The sequence below is a fragment of the Bombus flavifrons genome, chromosome 13 (assembly GCF_040668555.2).
Source record: "Bombus flavifrons isolate JBK064 chromosome 13, iyBomFlav1_principal, whole genome shotgun sequence".
Lineage (NCBI taxonomy): Eukaryota > Metazoa > Arthropoda > Insecta > Hymenoptera > Apidae > Bombus > Bombus flavifrons.
In genome coordinates, this window is record NC_138454.1 from 6,488,769 (window position 1) to 6,511,427 (window position 22,659).

Here is a 22,659-nt window from a genome sequence, read left to right on the forward strand (position 1 = left end):
ACTGCGAATGAGTTCAGGTAGATTTCTAGTTCTGCCGTAGCTCGGAAATTCTATCATTCTTACTATACTTGGCACGGTCTCAGTCTAAGAGCTTAAATATAGCGTCAGAGCCGCGTCGGTCTACTAAACAGCGAGGAATGGAATTCGGCTTCGTGCACGCGAGATCAGAAGCAAACGAATTTTACTTTGCAGCAAGGAAAGAGAATATGAGGAGTTGACGGGTGCCCAAGAGAGGAATTCTTTATCTAACTGATTTATCGTTGCTACTTTCAGGACAAAAGGGAAGTGGAATCGAAAGGGTGCGATTTCGCTGGCGAACGAACTGTCTGAACTGTGCGCCGGAAAATCACTGGTAGCTTTCACCCTCCCACACACGGGATGAACAACAACGAACGTGATCGCGTGGCGTTATCGAATGCGTGCATGTGCGTAGGTACCTGAGAGAATGAGCGTGAGAAAGGGAGAGCGCGAGTATGTGTGAGAAGGAGCGAATAATTGGGAAAGAAACGAAAGCAGTTAATCACAGGAAAGGGAAGAAGTAGAAGAGAAATGTGAGTAGAAGAGGAGAAGGGAGGATGTACGAGATGGACAAAGGAGAAGCTTACGTGTGCGAGGAAGTAAAGTGAGTTTGCCTTAAACATAATTTAACGTAATAAGACGTACGAAAGGAACGCGTTCTAATCTCCGGCCGTGGCTCGTACGTTCACGGCTCTTATCAAATAGAATGCAAGATAACAAAAATCAGAGAAGGATATATTATATACATATATTATATACACAGACACACGTACGTATAAATAGCGTATTTATTTAGTCCTTGATGGAACACAGGTTTCTATGGTATTTTAGTAGCGGATTGTATTGCCATTCCTCTTTCGCCAGAGAACGATGTCGCTAATTTTATATAAACGTATATTATCATACGATGCTCCTTTCGGAACGCTCATCGATCTTTCGCGATCCCGCGGTCGCGATAAGTTTTCCGGGCGGCCGTAGAGTTCCGTTATATCGAAGGAAGTCGTAGATCGGAATCGATTTGCATGAGAAAAGTCCGAATCGCGACCTCACACAGGAATACTACACGTAGATAAATAAGTTGAAGATATATAGCCGCGGCGAGAGCAAGGCAATGTACAGTGGAAGCGCAAATTATTCACCTCGCGAAGGGGTAAGATTCTTCGAATAGGAAGACAAACGTTCGACATTAGAATCCCTCGGACGCTGGCAAGATTCCTTTTAAACGAACATCCTGTTTAATCGCGTTATATCGATCGTACTTATCGATTTAGCCAATACGCTGATGGAGTATTTCGTTTCGATCGTGGTTTTGCCTATTCGCGACAAATCGAGCCGTGACTCTCGAACGGAAAATAAAAGGAGAGATAGAAAGTAATAGAAGCGCGATCTCGATAATAAGCCAGCTCGCCGCAACGATTGCTTAGATCGTTACCACGATGAAACATGTTTGCTATTTATTAAGAATTAAATTAGGTAGTAAAACATAATGAAAGACGCGCGCACGATGTACGGCGGCCTTCGTTCGAATGTCGAAATTTTCATTGGTGTTCACTGCCTTTGATCGAGGGTCGCTTCAACACCTGACGCGTCGAGTAACCTTAAAACAATTGAACGGACATTAGTAGAACGACGTAGAGCACGTACGATGTAAAAGGAAAAGAAAAAAGAAAAAAAAAATAGAAGCATACGAAGAAGAAAAGCGGGCACGCGTTAAAAACAGCCGCATCGACACGAGCAATAGTGAGTTTCTGAGACCGTGTGCTCGAGGTTCGACATTGATATCGGATATCCGTCGGATACTCGAAAAATCACAGTGACTTATTAAACGTTCTCAGTGAGAACAACTGTTCGATTAATTTTAGCGAAACATTGACCGGCCGACACGTGGCTGAATCTATTGTAGTTGAACGTGTCCTTAACGGCCACTCGTCTAAAAACCTATAGTTACGTAGAGATTTAACTAACACTGCAAAGGTTGTAACTGACTAAAGTATTACTGTATTATTTTCACCGTGCACCGAGGTAATCGAGGAGAACGCGTCCGCGATACGAATCAGTCTCGCGATACGGATTCTCATCGACGTGTCCTTGACTCTCGCCTTTCCGTCGTGGATTAAATATAGCAGATAATTCTGCCGTCTATTAATCTCCGAGGAACGACAAAAATTATCAAGGTCGTTAAAATTTGCAGACATAGCTGATGAATGATTCACGCTCAGATCGTCGAACGAGCCTTATCTCCCTAGAATCGCGCGTAATTAACAGGAAAATGATAAAAGAGGCCAGTCGTAAAGAAATTGTGATCATGTTCGTTATTTACGAGCGGATTGCGAAAGAGCCTTTAAACGATTTCCAAAACGATGTACAAGGGATAGGCGTGCTTCCCTTTTCGTCCGAGGACACGATGAAATGGCCAATAAGGGCAGTGTACCTGGGAAGAATCTCTCGGTAGACGCAGAACGTAGGAGAACCGGATTTTCACGGGGAGCGAATCAATTCGTGCGAATTGCAAGTCGTTTGCAGGCAGAAAAACGCAAGAGAAAACGCGGCTACGGCTTGGACGCGCGCGCCAGAGTAAAAAGACGCGGAAGAGTCGTGGAAAGATTCACCGGATGGTCAAGCGGAACTCCGACGACCCGGAATTCCGGCGAGAACACTCCGTCAATCCGCAGCGTGCTACCGCGTTTCCTCTTGCGTCGAGTCGAAGATGGAAGCAAACCGAATCTACCGCAGAAACAGAGTCTGGGACTCGCAGGTCGTTAATTCTAAAAATCATGTTATATAATCTTGTACGGTACGCTTGATAGAACGTTCGATTTTGAAATCTTCATCGCGTTTCTTCGATGCTTCTCCTGCGAAGAAAGAATTTCACCGTGAGATCACTCGAAGGTCGTTTGAAGATAGCTTCTGAGTCACTTGGTGGTCGTCGGAGGGCTGCTTCAAATAACTCGACGTCGAAAGGAAATTCAAAGGAAAATACACGCACACTGTTACCGCTGGAACAGCATTTACTCTAGCAGTACAGTTTATACGAAGTGTCGCAGACACATGGTTGGTGCTCGACGAACGAATACCAAACGCACATAAGAAAATCGAAGCTATCATTCTTCTTCGATGTTTCCATTATCCTGGTAGCGAAGGCTACGATGAATTAGTTTCTTTGACGAGGCTCGAGATGTTATCCGAGCCAATTACACTTCCCAACTTATCGCGTGAAGGAGCAAGAAGTAGCTCTTGCGAAGAAATAGCCTTCTCTCGCAAGCTTTCGTTGTGAAACGAGTCTACCAACGTGTATTTGATCTTTAATCGGGGTGCTTGTTTTCAAATTAAGAGGATCTTTTGTACGCTTCGGCTCTAGGTCTAGGAAATCTTTCACGGTTCGTTCCTTAAAAAATTCTTCGTAGAAAATTACCCGGAAATCTGAACTTCGTACGTAGCTACTCGGTGGCAGTTGGGAAACGATCGACGAACGATCTTGACATAGTACGACATTCCGTGCACAGTTGTCGATTGATCGAATGCCACGCGCGTAGATTTGCTTTTGAGCATCTGTAAATCGATTTCGGTGATCCCTGATGGTCCGCGAGAGGGAGAGCAAAAAATAAATCAATCAAAGGAACACGATGTGAAAGTTGGGGTCTCCGTCGAGTTTCTTCCCTTCGATTTGCCTGCAAACGACGCTAGCGGAGTTAAAAAACACGCGATCCCTCGTGAACCTTAGCCAATTACGCGGAGTACTACCTTCCAGTGTACGCCGTATAACCGTTTACACAACCCAGCCGAGGGCCTCGCGTTTTATTTCACTCCATTTCGCTCCGGGGGTGGATTGGGGTGGGAGGGAAATTGATGTTAGTAGGGTGAAAGAAATTTTTAAAACAGAAGAAGCAAAATCTGCGAAAGCATCGTATAAGCGATCACACACGGTCGCCATGTCAGCCAAAAAGATCACAGATATACATATGTGTGTATAAAGGAGAAAAGAAGTATATAGTGTATGTATACATACGATATAGATATTTTAATAAGAGAACCGTTCAAAGAGATTTAATATATATACATACATATACAGATATACATATATATATATATATATACACATATACATGTATAAGTATACACATACAGTAGGACGTATGTAGACGACACTCAATAGCAAAGCGTTGAAGTGATAAACCGTAAATGGGATCCGAAGAGTTACCAGGTTCTCGAGGTTCGACTGCTGGACGAACGATCGTCATCGATACAAGAGAAAATTATCGAAGCCTTTCGATCGCAAGGGAAACGTCGCCGTAAACCAACAAGAAAGGAAGAGAGAAAGAGAGAGAGAGAGAGAAAAGAAGAAGAAAACTCGTCGATTTCTGTTCTGAACGAGGTGCTTCGTCGCGACCGTGCGTTTCATCGTCTCGAAACGGTATGCGCGTGAAAATACGTTCTGCTACTAAGTACCTGATTCACCTTTCAATTTGCTTTCAAAGAGCAACTCGGCCGTCTAAACGGCTGTCCGTTGCTCGCTAACATAGCCATTTTACTAACGTGTAACGTTCGATGCTTAACTTTTCGCTCGTATGTACCATTACAAACGGAATCGTTCTATCGTAACTCTAAACCTTCTTCGCTCCCTTCGAGGAACGACGTCTCCTGCGCGTCGCGTCGCGCCGTTTTTCTCGCGATCGGACGCGATTCATCACTGGCGATTGAAATTCACACGAGCCGGAAGCTCGCTTGAAATTCACAGGATACAGAATTTCGTGGTGCAAGTACATGGAAAGATCGATAGGGTGTTTTATAGACGTTGCAGCCAGTTGCAGCGAGTCGCACACGGAGAAAATGGAAGCGATTGATCAGACGCAATCAAAAGTGCTACGCGTACCTCGACGATCGACACGTCCAGCAGCGTTATCGGCGAGAATTTATGGAAACGGACGATCTCTCTTCTTCGTGCATTTATTCCAATTACTCTTCATCCAGTCTCTCGTGCAAGATCCTTTCAATCCTGTTAAGCGGACTTGCAACAAAACGAATTCAATGGCCGCGTGTTTATGCCACGAACGGTCGTTTGAATTCGCTCGTTTTATTCGCCGAGCGTCGTTTTTGAAGCGGCACTATCTTTGTCCTCGTTTTACATTTCTTCCCTTGTTTTTCCCCCTCTTTCTCTTCTATGAGGAGCATCGTCGCGAAGCGTCCCCAACCTTGCGAACAAACGAGATTTTGTTGCATCACGCGGTTGACGCGTGATCACTGCACCGACCGATTAGTTTCTACCTTTTTTTCACTCAATGGAATATTTTGAAATTCGTGTCGTTGTCGAACGACAGCTCGCGGATAAGTATTTTTCACTCGTTAGAATTAGGACGAACGCTGATTAAAGGGAAACGTTGCCGAGTGCCGTGCTCCTATCGCCTGGCCAAAATTCCAGCGTCTCTTTCACCGAATTGTATCGCACTGCAACAAATTGGAAACTCGGGCAACTAATTTCTTAATTGAACTCGCGATAAAATAAACGATCCAGGCCATTCCGCTCGAACGGAAACGAATAGCCCGGCAAACAAAATGCAAGCAGACCACCGGGCAAAACCTCGTAAACCGAAAGTAATGGAAATTATAATGCTCGCTCACGGCACTCGAGGATTTTCCATTTAATCATGCCTACCGATGTTTGCTGTTTAAGTAGATACTTAGAATCGAACGACAGCGAGCGGAAAATGTGCTTTGCTCTTTGATGGACATTCTCTATTTGTTGGAATTTAAGAACGTCGTTTTCGCATGGCCAGCCCCAGCTCCCGTCGACGTCGCGAATCGATAACGAAAACCCTCTGTGGAATTCCATAGAGCGGAGAGAAACTCGCTAAAATTTGCCGCTGATATTGCAAAGGTTTTCAGATACCTTCGAGCGAGTAACATTGATTGCAAATACGTCGCATGGGATGAGAGACATTGCGGGTCGAGCAAAATTGATAGCTCGAATTCGCGTGATTCGATGCTCGTCGGAACCGACGTCTCCTTTGACGCCGATTTCTTTCCCATTTTTCCTCTTTTACTTTGTACCAGGTACTTTGTACTGGTTATACGAACCGCGTATCTGCGGAGGAAAAGAATGCGAAACAAAAGGAGCCTCCTCGAGGCGATCGGCCATCGGTGGCTCGACTTAAACGAATTAGAACAACTAGAAACGCATCGAGCGAACAGTGTTCTCGCGTAGGTTGATTAAATCGAATAATTATGTAATAAAAGATACTTTGTTAGGCGCCGAGCCAACGTGTTTATACGTTTTGTATTTTCTATACAAAGGTGTTGAACGATCGCGACGATTAGTTGGATAGAAATTAGCAGGGTTTTAGTTTAGAAATTGGCATTTCTAGATTACGTACGAAGTATCTCGGTAGGATTTAGTTATTATCGAAAACAAAGGAACCAAAACCGCTAGATGCAGATTCTTGAGATATATATAAGACTTGAAAAGACTCGCGGAACGAATTTTCGTCGTTTTATCCGAATATATCAAATCGAATTCTTCAGACCAATTTCCATTTCTTCACTTATCACTTTCAGTCGTATCGAAAACGGTCCCGATGATTCCGTTTTTCTGGTCACTATCAATTCTACGTATCTATGTATATATATATACGCGTATATTATCCAGAGTTGCGTATCTTTAAGGACAATTTCGTTGTTTCTTTATGACAATCACGTAGAATCATGTGGCTACGTTAGTAGGCTGATTTAACATCGATAGCTACCACTGATTATCTATTTTCACTTCTAACATCTTCAATTGCTGTGATTTTCAAACGAAAAATTAGCTAAAACATAGCTAGTCGATTTTATAGTTAGCGTAAACGTGGATAAACTAAGTTCGATTAAAAATAAAAAAAAAATCGCGCGGACCAGTGGTAGCCAGTTGGTTTCTGGTTATGATTCGGTTGTTGTGCAAATTATCACTGAAACAAGGTATCTGCATCGATCAATTAATCCAAAGAATCAAACTTCACGGTTATACGCACAGTTTGGACCAGCATGTAATTGCAAACTCGAACAGAAGAATCGTCTATTGAACGCGATATTGTCTCTATAGTTTCTTCGGTATATGCTAGTTTCGACTTTCGTCCGTTGATTAGTCAACTGCATACGCGAAACGACCAACGTTCTACAGAGAGAACCTTCCATTCGGACCAAACAATTCGAAACCGAATATTCAGCGAGTCGTCGTGTGTGCGCGAAACGTGCAGCAATTTGACGACAGTGCGAGTAAATCGAACGACTATCGTTTATCGTTGCGACGATTCACGCGCAAATCGGAGACTCGCGAAACGAGCCGACGAACTGGCGTGAGAAATAAAAACGTAACTTTCGTTCCCGCAGCTCGTCGAATCGCTCGTATTTTCTTTTAATCGAAACGTTTCTCCTTGGCGAGATATATCGAGATGTATCGGGGCTGGCCATGTCTCTTCTACAAATAAAGCTAAACGTACTAAACTTACTATACCCACTAAACGTATCGAGATTTCTATTCGATTTTACTCCCACGAAAAACTATTATACTTGTACACTTTTATCTCTCATTCTCTAAAGTACTATACACGCTATAAGTTATAACTAAAACAAAAAAAAAAAAAAGAAATGTATTCCTATCTATATATCTACGTATATACACGAGATCTCTGCTCTTTGATCTATCGATCAACGTTTGTCTTTAAATCGACGTCTTTACTCACCGCTTGCACGACTCTCGTAGAGACACCAAAGAAACATAAAACGATGCGTTATTAATCAAACATAAAAGTATATGTAGGACCATTTGGACTCGCGTCGCGCGATAGTATCGTCCTCGATGAACGAATCGAGGATGTCGCGCGTTATCCAACGGCCCGGCGTCCTCGCGCTAAAAGAAAAGGAAAGCAAAGAACAAAAAAAAAAGAGATTCGACGAGCGAAAAAACAACGGCGACCCGATAGAGAGAGGACTCGCTTCTTCGTTCGCGATGCCGATATAAATAAGAAAAGAGTTATAAGAGGGCGGTCGGGCCGTGTTCCTTAGAAACATTTCGAGAACTAAAGTTGTACCGTAAGATATGAAAACTTTGTAAAGTAGATAGCGGAAAAGAGTGGAGGTGGAGAACGAGGGGTGATATTCTCGGAGAGCGGCACTCGCGCTAATGGAGGAAGAAAAGCGTGCGGAACGAAATGGAGAGGTGGATGCACATTGAATCTGAGTTTTCTACCGTATAAGCGTAATACAACACAAAATACTGCTCGCCAGTAGAAGTTATAAACGATGTATATATGTATTGTTGCGTTATTGCCTAACAACTTAACGATAGGTGCGTTACTACGATCGGGAGAATTAAACAAATAATAAAAACAAGTAAAACCTTCTTCTTCCTTGGCATCAGGGACATCTGTCCGATGATTAGGACGAGTGTAGAGTATCGATACCTTATAATTAGCCATGTTGTAAATAGAAGATGAAGATTGCTGATTTTATGAGATTTATGAGTGTCATCGATGCGAGATCGAAGGAGATCGTTCGTTCGACAACCGTACGACTATCGTCGCCGGTTGTTTCTTCGACTTTTTAGTTCCTCTCTTCGAACATCGTCGAAATATATTTACGAGCACCGGTTAGTAGAGTATAGAGCACCTGTAAAGCATATGATTTTTAGTTGGAGCGAACGGTTCGTCCGTTTGCTCGCATCGGCGATATTCAAGTTCGTCGTTTCGTTGACCGTTTCCTCGCAGGTCGTTCAGAGGCCTCGAATAATTCTCGCTGTTCGATCGATTGCTAATCGTAAGATCCACGGTGGACGGCACACGTCCCGTTAGCGCGTAAGAATTCCGACTAGAACTTAAGCCCATAGCGAAGATTTAAAAAGAAAAAAAAAGTAATAAAATGGAGAAGTTGAATGTAACGTAAAAGAGGAAAAGAAGACAAAAAATATGAAAAAGAAGAAAAAAAGAGTTTACGGTTAAACATAGCGAACACTGCAGAAACGAGGAAACATTCTCCGTGCCCTGAGACATTTCACACGGATTCTCCGCTGTTCTTTCCACTCTATCCATCTTTGTCGCCCTTTTTATCCCGTTTCTTTTTTTTCTATCCTCTCGTTCCTCTGATCGAAGGCGATCGATCTGCCACGATGTTGCTTCGAATCGTTGTTGAATCTATACGAACGATTGCTACTCCTGTTCCTTCTTGCCCTTTTATTTATTTCCCTTTCGTATCGTTTCGCTATACGTTCCCTTCCCTCATCCTAATCCCATCCGCTGTCCTTTTCGTTCCTTTGTTCCATCTAATTCCAAGTAACTGTGCGTTCGCCGCGTTTCGATACGTCACGCAAAGAACTTACGTTATCCGCAACCTTTGCGCCATACAACGAAATGCGATTACGTTTACGTTGCGCTCGTAAAAGCGTTCGCACGATTGTATATCGCTTGAATCGAGAAACTGTTTAACCAACCTACAGGAGGCAGCCACGCCTGGCGGGAAGGTCGAGACTTATCGCGTAATCGTATTGCCGCCGATACCTCCCCAAGGAGGCTCGAGCAATTAACCCACACGTACAACGAGATAACGCAATGTACGGTAATGAACAAAGCGTCGCGCTCGTCGTTACTACGCCCAACTTATTTTGACCTTTTCGGCCAACAAATTCGCGGAACAAGATATAAGCGAAGGTCACGGATGAAAAACACGGTAAACGTTTTACGGAAGAGCAATCTCGAGATTAAACACGTCGTTAGCCAATTCCACGTCGCAATTGTTTTCGTCGTTAAACACCGAGATTTTATTGAAAAACTTTTATCAAATTGACTTGTTCAATCGACGAGTCTCGTATCGACGAAGGTAGATTTGCTCGCGAAATATCGTCCATTTGTATTACATTTCGTATAAAGATACTTGTTTTCGGTTACCAAACGACATAAAAGTCAGAGGATGAAAAAAAAGCAACTTATCGTCTATCTGCCGTGTGGTCTTCGAATCTATTACGAACGAGTATATTGGAATTTCCAAAGCAACCGACCTACCGTAAAGTCATATCAATTTAATTCTTCGTCCCGATACGTTTACTTTGAGGATCGCGGCCACTCGTAGCCGCCTCTCTAACGTGGAGCTCGTCTACCCAAATGGGACTAACTCGAGATAAAATCATTGGCGAACAAAGACTCGATAAAGATGCAAAACGTGTATCTGTGCGCCGAAAAAAAATTCTATGTCTGTAAGAGGGAATCGACTTAAGATAGGTCTGAAAGATAACCAGCAGCCTGGAGGTACCCGGTGTCCTATTATGCGAAAGTATCGATCTTGCCGTTTCGTTCTTCTACTACGAGAAGCGATAAAGCTTTATGTTCCGTCTTCTATGTATAATTCCTATTGTACAGGAGAGCAAGAAAGAGCCGGGGTCCGGCTCCTTCACAAATCGTTGTAAGACGTTAAGCCGTTTTATGCTTACGCTCATTATTATTGGCATTATTATATACTGTGGATTCGTCGTTCGTCGCTTGCGGCCATTCAAGTGCTCTACGCGCTTCGATCGAACGAACGTGGTGAACTGTTCGAGGATTCGTTTGTCTGCCCTCCCCCTCCTTGAACGACGCGCAAACGACGAAGGGACGAACAACGTGTTAATTGTTGATGTACGATCTCGTTGAGAACCCCTGAGGAAAAAAAACAGATAAGAAAAAGAAAACTAAAAAGAATCGAGCCAAAAAAGCTCGTTGCGAGAACGAGCAGTTAGAATATGAGCGAGAGGAAGAGTGTGAGAGAGGGAGAGAAAGGAAGAGAGAGAGAGAGAGAGAGAGAGAAAGCGACGGAAGCCGCTTGCCTTCGACGCAACGAAGAAATATTCCTCTGGAAAAATCGAGGAGACTGAAGGGAAGGTTAATCGTTAGGCGAAGAATCCTAAGAAACTCGCGTGAAGTCACACAAACTGAAGATACAAAGCCAAAGAGATATTTTAGAAAGAACTCGTTCTACGTGTACGCGATGAAAGACTCTTTCTTCCTCGTAGTCGGTGGTCGATCTCGTTGCTCGACCGCAAGCGGATCACGCGTGCCGAAACAGCATTACGCGATCGACTAAGGAATCAATTAATTGTAACTGAGTCGAAAGTGCAAAATATACAGACATTAAATGTTATTTACATCGGCGCAGCAATTGATTCCGAAACGTTCAGGCTCGGACCATGTCCCCTTGCAAACGCTCCTGCCCACCAAAGCTTAATTACCCCACGAGATCCTGATAGTCCAGTTGGTCGTTCAACTTTCACGAATAATCCCAGAGCCTCGATAAACCGTGAGAAACTTTCGCAACGAATCGACCGAGCGCGCCAACCCCTGTGCTAACCCACCCACCGACCGATGGATTCGTTGAATCATTAACCGACACCTTGAACTTTAATGGACGTTTACGGACACCGCTAAGTGACCCGTTGCAGGAACGACGTGGCCTAATACTGTTTAATAATTTTCATGCCGGAGTCTGATCGCCATGAAACTTTAATGGATCGTAATGGTTCGTAAACTTAAGACCTTTCGTCGCCGTTTATCACTCTGTCTTACGACCACCTTACCCTCCCACGTCGTTTACATGGCCATCCTTTTTAGTCGTTCGCCATTCGCGAAATTCGGCCAAGTCGACGAAAAGGCGTTATTACTGTCTTAAAACGAACGCCGTTCCGTCAAGAATGTTCCATCGTTTCGGAACAAATGGAGAAGAGAAAATTTTCTGCTCCGTCGTTGAAACGACTTCCGGCTGTCGTAGCGGAGAAAAATGTGAGAAGAAAAAGGAAAAGAGAAAAAAAAACGGGAGAGGGTGGAGGAAAGAGAACGATCGTCCGTGAAAAGGATTAATCGATAATCGCGGCGTGTACATCGCGGCTTACAAATTAACCGGCTGTTGTGCAAACGCGAAAGTACTAATTGTTTTGCAGAAATGCTTGATTGGCTTGGAAATGGTCCTATTGTGTCTCCGGGAACAATGGGTCTTACTCGCTGCTGAATCCTCGCCGATATAATATGTAGGATGGTTTTAGAGGTGTCGACGCGAGACTGACACGGTTCACCTATTATGGCCGCAAAATGGTCTATGCGATAAATAACAAGGGGACTCGATGGCGTGGCGCGGCGGTAACGAGGCGCGCTCCGAGAACTTGCTCGTTTTATCGTTAAGTAGTTTCCTGTGTTGCACGAATACCGCGCCAGATATCGCGATGTTCGATCTCATTTTCGGCCGGAGAATACACCGCTCTCGTTTCTTTCTTTACAAAGAATTCCCTGAAAATTGTGCAACGCGTTTGTGATATGTTTTTCGATGACTTGTTATGAATAAATAAAGAGATAAGCGAACGTGACACGTTGAATTATTCGCGGCTAATACGACTAACGCGTGTTCCACGGCATTCCTTGAACATCGGTTCGACGTTATCTTTGCCGTTACATCGGTGAGTTTTACGAGACATGGAAAATCCAGACGAATAAATTCCACCGAGCGAACCAAAAACCAATCTATTTTCCTGCTCTGCTCTGCGTTTCGATGCATTCGATTCCGGTAAAAAGCCGCGACCCGGTTCTTCTCGATCGAAGGCGAACCGTAAACGTTCGTTCGGCCGAAAAGTCGTGCCGAGTTTTCATCGCGAGCAGCCATCACCATGAAAATTAATTTTCATCGCTTAACAAGTTTCGCCGATGTGTACGAATACTTGATCGGCTTTCATTACTCATTCGTCGGAATAATGCGTTCGTTAATAGCGTTCACCAATGATAACGAGGATAATTTAGGTAAAGCGCCTGCCTCCGTGACCATTCAATTTCCCGTAATTCACTTCCGTCCTTCGGAACGACGCGTTTCATTTTGAAATTCCTTCGTGAATAACGTTTTTCCGCCGCCGTGTAAATACTCGACCGAGTTCGGCGAAAGCAGCGGCTACGTCTAAACGTAAATAAACCGCGAGCAATTGCCTTTTTTAATTAGAGGCGACTCAGGGCGGAGAGATATCGTCTGATGTCAGCCCGAGAAACCAAGAAAACAGATAATAATGTCTCGCGCTTGAAATACTTCGATAGAAGGCGAATTAATCCCTGAAATAAATTTAATAACGCAATTACTCGCGATTAGCTGTTTTCGTCGTGCATTCTCTGTCGCTATGACGAACCACGCGATACTCCGTATCGAAATAATTTAGTTGCTTTGCTCAGGCTGCTCGATCACCGTTCCCTGAAAGCCAGAATCCAGGTAATTGGCAAACTTCATTTCTCCGGAAGAACGTGCTCGAGACGCGAGACACGCGACGAATGTGTTACACGTGCATAAAGGAAACTGATTTCGCGAGTTATACGCGTTCGCTCGCACGAACAACGAAATCTTTCGGCAAACTTTTCCATCTCGCTGAGTCGCGGTTGAATATTTTGTCAACATCGCAAGTCTTTCGGAATCCTTCCTCGATTTTTTAACAGATTAAATTAAACCGAAAAACTATGTCCGTTTTAACGGAGTATATCGGTTTGTACAGTCCGAGGTAAAAGAAACATTCAAAGAAAATACGAGCCTCTGAGAAGCCGAATCGATAACAAATTCCCACATTTCGCGAGATTTTTGATTTATAATTATATAGATGCGTGATTAGTATTATTGAAGAAAGGAATTATCTGCTTGGAAAGGTGCATTTCGATTCTCTCAACTATCGTAACGTTCCCACTCGTTTTTCTTTTCTTTGTAGACAATCGATTTCGAATTATACAGGGTGGTTGGTAACTGGTGGTACAAGTGAAAAGGGGGTGATTCTACGCGAAAAAAGAAGTCGAAAATATAGAATAAAAATTTTTTTTTATTTTTTTTCTTTCTTTTTAAATTTTTCCATCGAGACAACGATCTACAGTGAGATCCGTTATAACGTACCGCACGCGTACCGAGCGAAAATTCAAAGTCGATTTTCTCGAAAACAAAGCCTCAAACGAAAAATTTTTATTCTATATTTTCGACTTCTTTTTTCGAGTAGAATCACCTCCTTTCCGCTTGTACCACTAGTTACCAACCACCCTGTATATCGAAACGATATTGGAAGTATTGTGTTGGCAACTAAGTGATTGCGGATTTTGTCATTACGTGGTATTGACAAAATCCACAATCACTTAGTTGCCAGTCCAATAGATTCAACAACCGGAATGACTTTCCTTGGCTGTCGAAATTCCTCGCGTTTCCCATTCCAAAGTCACGATAATTCGTTCAGCCCATGCAAATATTCGAACGCCAGACGTTCTTCCTGTTCGCGGGAAATATCGGACAAAGTAAGAAATTTCCACGAGTTAAAAAAGTAGAAGGGACGAACTTACGAATAAAAATTAATCTGTCCTTCGCTGGTTTCATCGAGCAAGAATTTATTCGTCCGCCTGTGGCCGTAGACGTGAAAAGCAAAGAAAAGAATTCGATCGACTGCTGGGTTATCTGGCACTATGCAAATTGCACACAGTTAGTTTTCTCTCTTTACGACGTCGGGAAACAAACGATACCGCGCTATACACGAACAGTCGTGAGACGGGCAGATCTGAATAGGCACAGAGGATGGCCTTGTCACTGTGTTCTCCGTCGAGAACACAAGTTTCCACCGTTTCTCGAATTACACCGCCGCTTGATTACCCAAAAGCTGGTCCGCTGGTGGTCCACCAGCTGCAACGTGCAATCGAATACCATTGGGAATGGAAAACCGAATACAATATATGTAAAATATCGGGAAACTCGTAACTGCGACAGTACGAACAAACTTTAGGATTTATACAAATTTATTATTCTACCTGTGATAACATCAATTGGTCGATTCGTAACAGCTACGCGATGACCAGAGACGAATGAGTTGTACGATGTGATTAACGACTGGTTCCGAGAAGAAAGCACGATAAGTACGTTTTTTTGGTAATTTTCCGATTTTACTGACGCTTTATTTCACCAACTAACGTGAAGAATTTTGGTTGAAAATGTAAACGACCTATCGAGTTCGATGCGTGCAAGTCTTTCAACCCTTTGCACTCTGAATTTTATTTCAATTTCGTTACCAGCAGCTCTCAACGCTTTTAAGTGTTTTATTTGAAATTTACTTTAACCAAAAAATAAGACAATTCAAATAAACAAAGGAAGAAAGAAATTCACTTAAATACCAGTTTTATTACTATTGTTGTATTTTGTAATTTTTAAGTGCAGGATATATCCTGAAACAATTTCCAGGATGCAATCCCGGTTTTCTTTCTCTTTCACAAAGAAACGTGGAACTGAAGAGTCACACTCGACGTACGAGTGCAAAGGGTTAAGGATAGCTGATAAATCGACAAAGTCTTTGCGTAAAAGCAGGGGATAAGATCATTACGACGAGCAACGTTAACAGGATTAACAACGTTAAGAAACAAAAGCCTGTGTAGCTGCGTGTAAGAAATAGCGAACATCGCGATCTTCCAATTAGTTCAAATACGATAGCACGATCGCGAGAAGGATCGGATAATCCAACTTGCCGCGTTATCGATTGCTTGTTGCAGCGTGTTCCAATAATTCGCGTTGGCACGATAAATAACCAAACGTTCGCCTACCCTAGTAGCTTAACCAATAGCGTGCTCTCGGCCGAATTATAGAGGGTATTTCGGATGGCATCGATTATCTTCCAATTTACAATAACTGGTGCGTATAAAACGAGACGAATAAATCATGCATAGCTACGCGATACGAAATTGGGGTTCGTAAGAGGCTTAGGCGATGAGTTACGCGACGCAATAAGGCATTCCGAGGTAGGGTTGGTCAGGTGAACGTTCGAGAGATCCATTCGAGCGCAGCCAAACGGGTTAACCGCGAGAATGAATTACCGCGAGGCGAGAATCGCGTCGTTAGAGCAGGTGGCTCTCGTTGAAATACGAGCAGGGAAAGGAGGTGGTATATTTTTCGTATGGCGAAAACGCCATGGCCTCGCCTCTTTATGTTACCACGAGCGAATTAAAACAGCGCCGCGTCGTGTATTCATGTGTCGCAGGCGGAATTTTAATTAAGCGCGAACCGATGAAATTTAGTTACGCCGATTTCGAGCGGACGTGGTGCACGGTAAAGCAAACAGAGAAGAAAGAAAAGTGGAATACGACGAACGTGAGATATTTCAGGCTGTCGGTGAGCGATCGAGTGATTTGCATTTCTAGCATACGATGCATCGTTTATTATTGAAAAGTAACGTATCTTCTGAGCTGATACATCTTAATATATCCAGCAATAATATCTAGAAGGTAAGTCGCTTTCCTTTTCCACAAGGTAAGTCGTGTATCGAGATATCTTTCAAACACGGACTGATGTAAAAATTCGAAAATTAACAAATTAGATAGACCTATCGTACTTCTTCCGTGTGATCTTCGTCCCGTTATTCGCGAAGCGATCGATACTGTATTTATCTGATCGGTTGAACTCTCGTGAAAAATGCTTAGGACAAGCGCCAGAGTGTGGAATATCGAAAGATATTTTACTTGGCGAAACACGCAACATCTCGTAGAGTGTCATCGGTCGATCAGCTTCCACACCGCCATTATGTTGGAAACTGATCTTCGCATAGGAAGTTTCCGCGTAAAATACGAAAGTTGCGACGTTTAGAAAAATACCTGAGGCAGATAAAATTGTTGCGGAAAATATATTTCGTTGTATGAATTTGCTACGGTGAAAACGATGCAGCTTCGGCTCGCTGCAAGTTCGCTTGATTAAAATGTCTGATCAGGAATAATAATCACAAATGCCGTGAAAAACGTTTAAAATCACGAGTGCGGGAAAAATAATAAACAAAAGTATGATTAGCTAGTTTCGATGCGGTTTCCCTTGTTAAAGCGAAGCTTTTTAAGACGAACGTGTTGCCCTACTTTTACTAAGCGATCGCTGCTATCTTAAATAAGTGACGTTCCCACTTTTTCGATTTTAATGCGTAACTCTTACTCTTTGCTTGCGAGATGACCCAATAAAAAAGCGGGGAGAAATACATCGGCTTTGTATTAAATATATCTTGTCTAGACACGCCAAATATCCTAATATTTATCTTGTTATGGCCGACACAATTTACAATTACACCCCTTTTCTCGATATAATCGGTACTAGATTTTCCTCTTTCTTTGCTCAAACAAAAACTACTATCGCGATCGGTGATCCGCCACGAGCAGCGACAGGAATTAAAGGAACATCTCTATTCTTAACGTAAACAATGACGCGTTTTCAGTATATATGGAGCAAGGAATAAACGCGATAAGGACACCGGAATCATCGTGATAACGGCAGATAAAGCGATAACCTGGTTTCTGCCAAAAATATATATAATAGGACGAAATCGCGTATCGAGAGTCGAGTTTTGTACATCGATCGACGAAATGCATCAATCCCGTGGAATTCTACTGTTGGTTTTCGGGCTCCTGGCCGTGGGATCGACAAGTTCCCAGTTGGTGGACAAACAATGGTGGGAAACCGCTTTGGTCTATCAAATCTGGCCGAGAGGATTTCAGGATAGCGATGGAGATGGCGAGGGTGACTTGAAGGGTACGTTATGAACCGGAAATTGGAATCTACAGGTGTGTTTGATCGTTGTGGTTTCTACATTCCGAGTATTTATGCGTATCGGAGATGCACGAAACGCGGGAAAGTGTGTATAAAATATTATGGCAAGTAGAATACTCGTTGTAATATTTAGTAAAACGGAACTATGGCTAGTTTTGTTGGTAAAAATATGAACGTGCATGAATGTGTAGTTTCTAGTCGTCGCGGATATCGTAAATACGAAATAAATCGTAAATTCGATAAACCGAAAAGTGTCGTGTTCGATAGTGGGTGCATGTAACGAAAATAAAAGATAATTATTTTCTTAGTAAAGTTATCGAAGTTCGTAGTGAAAATATCTGTTATCCATAGTGGGATATTGCGTTTGAAGATTTTACGTTTTAAATTATAAACGAGGCAGCTTCTATACGAATGTTCGCTATCGTTTGACTTGAGATATACAAAACGAGTTGCGCATGTAAAAATAAAAATTTAGATAAGTGTAATATAAGGCCTGTACAATGGTCGTGAAATTTCATAGCCTCGTAAATCTATTTTTAATGCTATTGGCAGCGTATCGTACATGCTAAACGAGTGAAGAATTAGCTTCGCGTTCGGAGTTGTGTTACGGCTGAGCTCGTTTATCGCTTGTTGGTCAAGGTACCAACCGAAGTTACTTCAGACTTCCCGTGTGCCATTGATAACGCAGAATCAATTTATCGCTCGATGGGAATAATTTTTCAGTTGATCGATCTCGCTGAATTTATGGTAAACACGATGAGGTGACTTTGACAACAACATCTTTCTACGGAATATACGTAACTAAAAAACACGTGGTGAAAATATTTGTCTAAATTTTGAGCACGATATGTTAGAAATATTTAACTTTAATATCATATCTTTAACTTTTAATTCACATTTTTAATTCATAGTTAATGAAATAAATATCAAATGTTACTTAGGTATAACCAACCGGCTGGATTATTTACAAGAGCTTGGAATCGACACAATTTGGCTGAACCCTATCTACTCATCACCACTGAAAGATTCTGGATACGATATTTCTAATTATACCGAGATAAATCCACTGTTTGGTAATCTCCAGCTCTTTGACGAGTTCGTACAACAAGCACATAAACGTGGTATGCGTCAGTAGTTAGTGACATTTTTTTCATTGAATATGTATCAATTTTTTGAGTGACATAAATTATTGCAGACCTGAAGGTCATTTTGGACATAGTACCAAATCATTCAAGCGATCAACATAAATGGTTTCTGTTGTCAAGTCAAAATAATAAGCAATACAGTGATTACTACATTTGGGCAAACAGTTCCAAAGATCAAAATGGCAACAAGATACCACCTAATAACTGGGTAAATAATTATTCATAATCCTTGAAACAATTTTAACAAATGCCTGCTAATGCTCTCTTTTGATTTAGATAAGCGCCTACAGTGACAAAGAGGGATCAGCATGGACATGGCACGATACAAGGCAGCAATGGTATTACCACAAATTTCATGAATCTCAACCTGACCTCAATTTGAGAAATGAAAATGTGATACAAGAATTATTGGTAAAGTATTTGTATTATGATAATATTGTATTTTGTAATTCAATAAGAAGCTAATATATGCTTAAAACCTTATTTACATATTTTAGGATGTGTTCAACTTTTGGCTGAAGAGAAAAGTTGATGGTTTTCGAATTGGCGCAGTGTCGTATCTTTATGAAGATAAGGATTTAAAAGACGAGCCTGTTGTAGGGAATGGAACCTACACATCTGGTCTGCCAGAGAGCACAGATCTTGTATACAAGTTTCGTTCATATATTGATAATTGGGTAAAAAAGAACAATGCTCCTTCAAAGTATGTATAGAGATATCACAAATTTGACTTTAACTTATTCCATAGTATTTATATTAAAATATTGCAATTGTTAATTCACAGATTATTAATTGCAGAGTCTTATGACTCTGATGAAGTGTTGATATCGCTTTATGGTAATGCTACGCACAATGGAATTCCACCCTTTAATTTCCGGTTTATTACTTCTGTTCAGAATACAAGCACTGCTGAACATATTAAAAATGTTCTGGAAGACTGGTTTAAAAAACTTCCAAACAAAGCAGACACAAATTGGGTGGTAAGAGCACATATTTTGCTATGATCATCTCCCATTGTTTGCCTAAGATTTAAGTAGATACGTCTGTTTTTCCAATTCTAGCTTTCCAATCATGATACTTCAAGAGCAGCCTCAAGAATTGGATTGAATCGCGTCGATGGACTTCATATGCTTAGTCTACTGTTACCTGGTCAAGCATATACTTACTATGGAGAAGAGATTGGAATGTTAGACAGGAAGATGTCATGGAATGAAACAATCGACCCTATGGGTTGTTCGAGGTCAAAGGAAATATTTGGAAATTATTCCAGAGATCCTGCAAGAACACCAATGCAATGGAATTCTAGTACATCAGCAGGATTTTCATCTAATAAAATTACATATCTTCCTGTCCATCCAGATTATACAGAAAGAAACGTCAAAGCACAGCTAAAAAGTTCACAGAGCAATTTGAAGACATATAAATCACTTGCTACTCTTAGAAAGGATAAAGTATTCACTCATGGAGATTATGAATTTGCAACCTTAAACAATGACCGCGTATTTGTCTTTAAAAGGTTTGTAACACAATGACGTACATATATGTAATATTCAAAATTATAAACATTATAGAATATATATATATATATATGTATTTATTTATTTTTGATATTCTATAATTTTTATAATTAATTAATTTTATAATTAATATATATATAAATACATATATATATATATGTATTTATTTATTTTTGATATTCTATAATATATATATATATTTATTTATTTATTTATTTATTTATTTATATATATATATTATATTTAATACATTACATTACATATTCAATAAGTATCTGATATTATTTTTTATTAGATCTTTAGCAAACAATCCTACATATATCATTGTTATTAACTTGGGTCTACGACAAGAAACAGTTAATCTAACGTCGGTGTATCCGAACTTAAAAGATCCGGTAGAAATTATTATCGCATCCAGTAATGCAGTTAACATTACGTAAGCGTATGTCTTATATCAAAAGGGATTAACTGCCGAATGCGCGAGGATAACTCGGAATATTTAATTCCATTTTTTAGGTCAAATATTTCGGCACAAAATGTTATACTCACGGCAAATGCAGCATTTGTCCTGAAAGCTGAGGAACCCGGAGGAACTAGTACAACTCCTTCGACTCCTGAATGTACAACAAAGAAAAATTCTGCCGTTATTTCCTCCTCAGTAACATGGTTAATAACAAGTATAAGCATCGCAGTAGTGTTATTGAATATTTTAACGTTTCATTGATTCAAATTTTGTAGAATAAAAATTTTAGTTATGAACTTATATAAAGCGATTATAATTAGTATTTAAGCGTTCCTATATTAATAAGAGGTTTTGTCTAAAGTAACAGCAAATGTATGTTCAATTCACCCTGCTTTACATGAATTAATATATGAGTATATCCTATAAATAGGAAGTCTATTTTTGTCAAGAGAGGCATTGTCCTCAGATGTTAACATTATGGTTATGAAGTGCTGCTATAATTTATATTAATGACAACACAAATACTCCCACTATTCAAATACATTCATGAAGCAACGAATGTGTTGAATGACTCATAATAAGCTAAGCAATGGTCCCAAGTGAATGTCTCATTTAGAAGCCAGTTGTATCTGTACTAAAATCATGAGTAGAACCGTACTCTTGCTCGTATAATTATAGCAACGGCATGAATTTAATATCATCATTGTTTACAATATGTAAATGTGTGTGAAGAAACGAGTGTGAAGTAAGGCAAAATACATATAAGAAATATAAGAAATTGTCAAACAATTCGTTGCCTTGTAAACAAAGAAAATATATCGTTTATTAAATTCGTGGCCACAAACAGTGCATTTATAATTAGTTGGATATATTTAGATATATATATATATATCTGTGACTCAGTTTATCAATATGTACCGATTCCCTGTTAATCAGGGCGACAGGGCTTCGAACGGACGCAAATATGTTGAATCAAGTCTAACGTATCTCCCGTAAGATAAGAACGAAAGGCAAACAATAATAGGGGCGGCAAAAGAAATTTCACCATTCAATTGTTATCTCGTTCTGTCTATATTTATCGGGAACAGAATGTCGCAGAATCGTTGTTTTATGACATCGATTGTTAACGGTCAGCCTAAATCGTGCCCCACTTGTGTAAACATAAATATTCCTATCATATCGGGAAGCGAACGAACGTGCAGCGGAAAAAGTAATGATGCGAGAAATCCGTTAGTTGGTTTTTGGCATAGTGAAGAGTACCAAGCGGATCAGAAGGAACTTATAACAATGGAATCAACAAATACTACTCACCTTTCCTGCGGTGCATCGACGTACGAGGCTATACAAATCGATGGATCTAGAGAAAAATTACAAGACACAGGTTTGGCATCACTATTCACGAAATGGAAAATATTCACGCAACTAATTGTAAAATGACAACGAACAATGTTCGTACGAAATCTGAAATTTAAATTGGACCAATCATAAGGCATGTGCTCGCGCATCCGTATGCTATATGCAACATGCATTTCGAGACCAGAAGTTTATAAATTAAGATATCGAATCTAGATTTAGAATTTGAAAAAATATGTAAAGGATATTTATCAGTGTTAAATTACAGTTAAAATTTATAGAATTACAAAAAATATTATTAAAAGACGTATAAAAAGACTATTTTTTAGGATCAGCAAGCGATAATTTTAGATACCACCGAATCGATCCAATGTGTATGAATATTCGTTTGTGTATGTTTTGGTTTTTATGGGCATTGTTGATAGTAGTGATTATTTTGTCTATTTTATTTCACTGCTGTATTTCATGGAAACCATGCTACGATGCTATAAATATAACAGATACAGTAAGTATTTGAATAGAAATTATGAATTTTGTTCATCCTAGAATCGGTATCTCAAATTATGTAACCGCCTTAATCCCTCGTTGTTTCAGTAAATTCTCCAGACACGAACATAAT

The 22,659-nt window shown here is 40.8% G+C and overlaps 2 protein-coding genes and 1 long non-coding RNA gene across 5 annotated transcripts in view; 2 read left to right on the plus strand and 1 right to left on the minus strand.

Annotated features, from left to right (window-relative positions):
• Calx (sodium/calcium exchanger 3) overlaps positions 1-9,812 on the plus strand; it is a 122,145-nt gene extending 112,333 nt beyond the window's left edge. For both annotated transcript variants that reach the window (XR_011174803.1, XR_011174802.1), the window contains exon 9: positions 274-9,812. The gene's annotated coding sequence lies outside the window, so the exon portion shown is untranslated. The remainder of the gene's footprint in view (positions 1-273) is intronic.
• Positions 1-20,881, minus strand: part of LOC138186127 (uncharacterized) — a 62,357-nt gene extending 41,476 nt beyond the window's left edge. Inside the window, exon 1 of one of the 2 annotated variants that reach the window (XR_011174810.1) lies at positions 20,774-20,881. This is a non-coding gene — a long non-coding RNA (uncharacterized LOC138186127). The remainder of the gene's footprint in view (positions 1-20,773) is intronic. The other variant, XR_011174811.1, reaches the window with a different exon arrangement.
• On the plus strand, positions 9,887-21,781 carry LOC138186102 (maltase A3). The gene is made up of 11 exons (XM_069125627.1): positions 9,887-12,454; positions 16,143-16,262; positions 17,231-17,544; positions 18,504-18,683; positions 18,758-18,915; positions 18,984-19,118; positions 19,205-19,410; positions 19,492-19,687; positions 19,769-20,223; positions 20,520-20,660; positions 20,741-21,781. Exons 3-11 carry the CDS (start codon positions 17,379-17,381, stop codon positions 20,946-20,948), a joined length of 1,845 nt encoding a protein of 614 aa, XP_068981728.1. The 5' UTR covers positions 9,887-12,454; positions 16,143-16,262; positions 17,231-17,378; the 3' UTR covers positions 20,949-21,781.
• Positions 21,782-22,659: the final 878 nt, after the last annotated feature.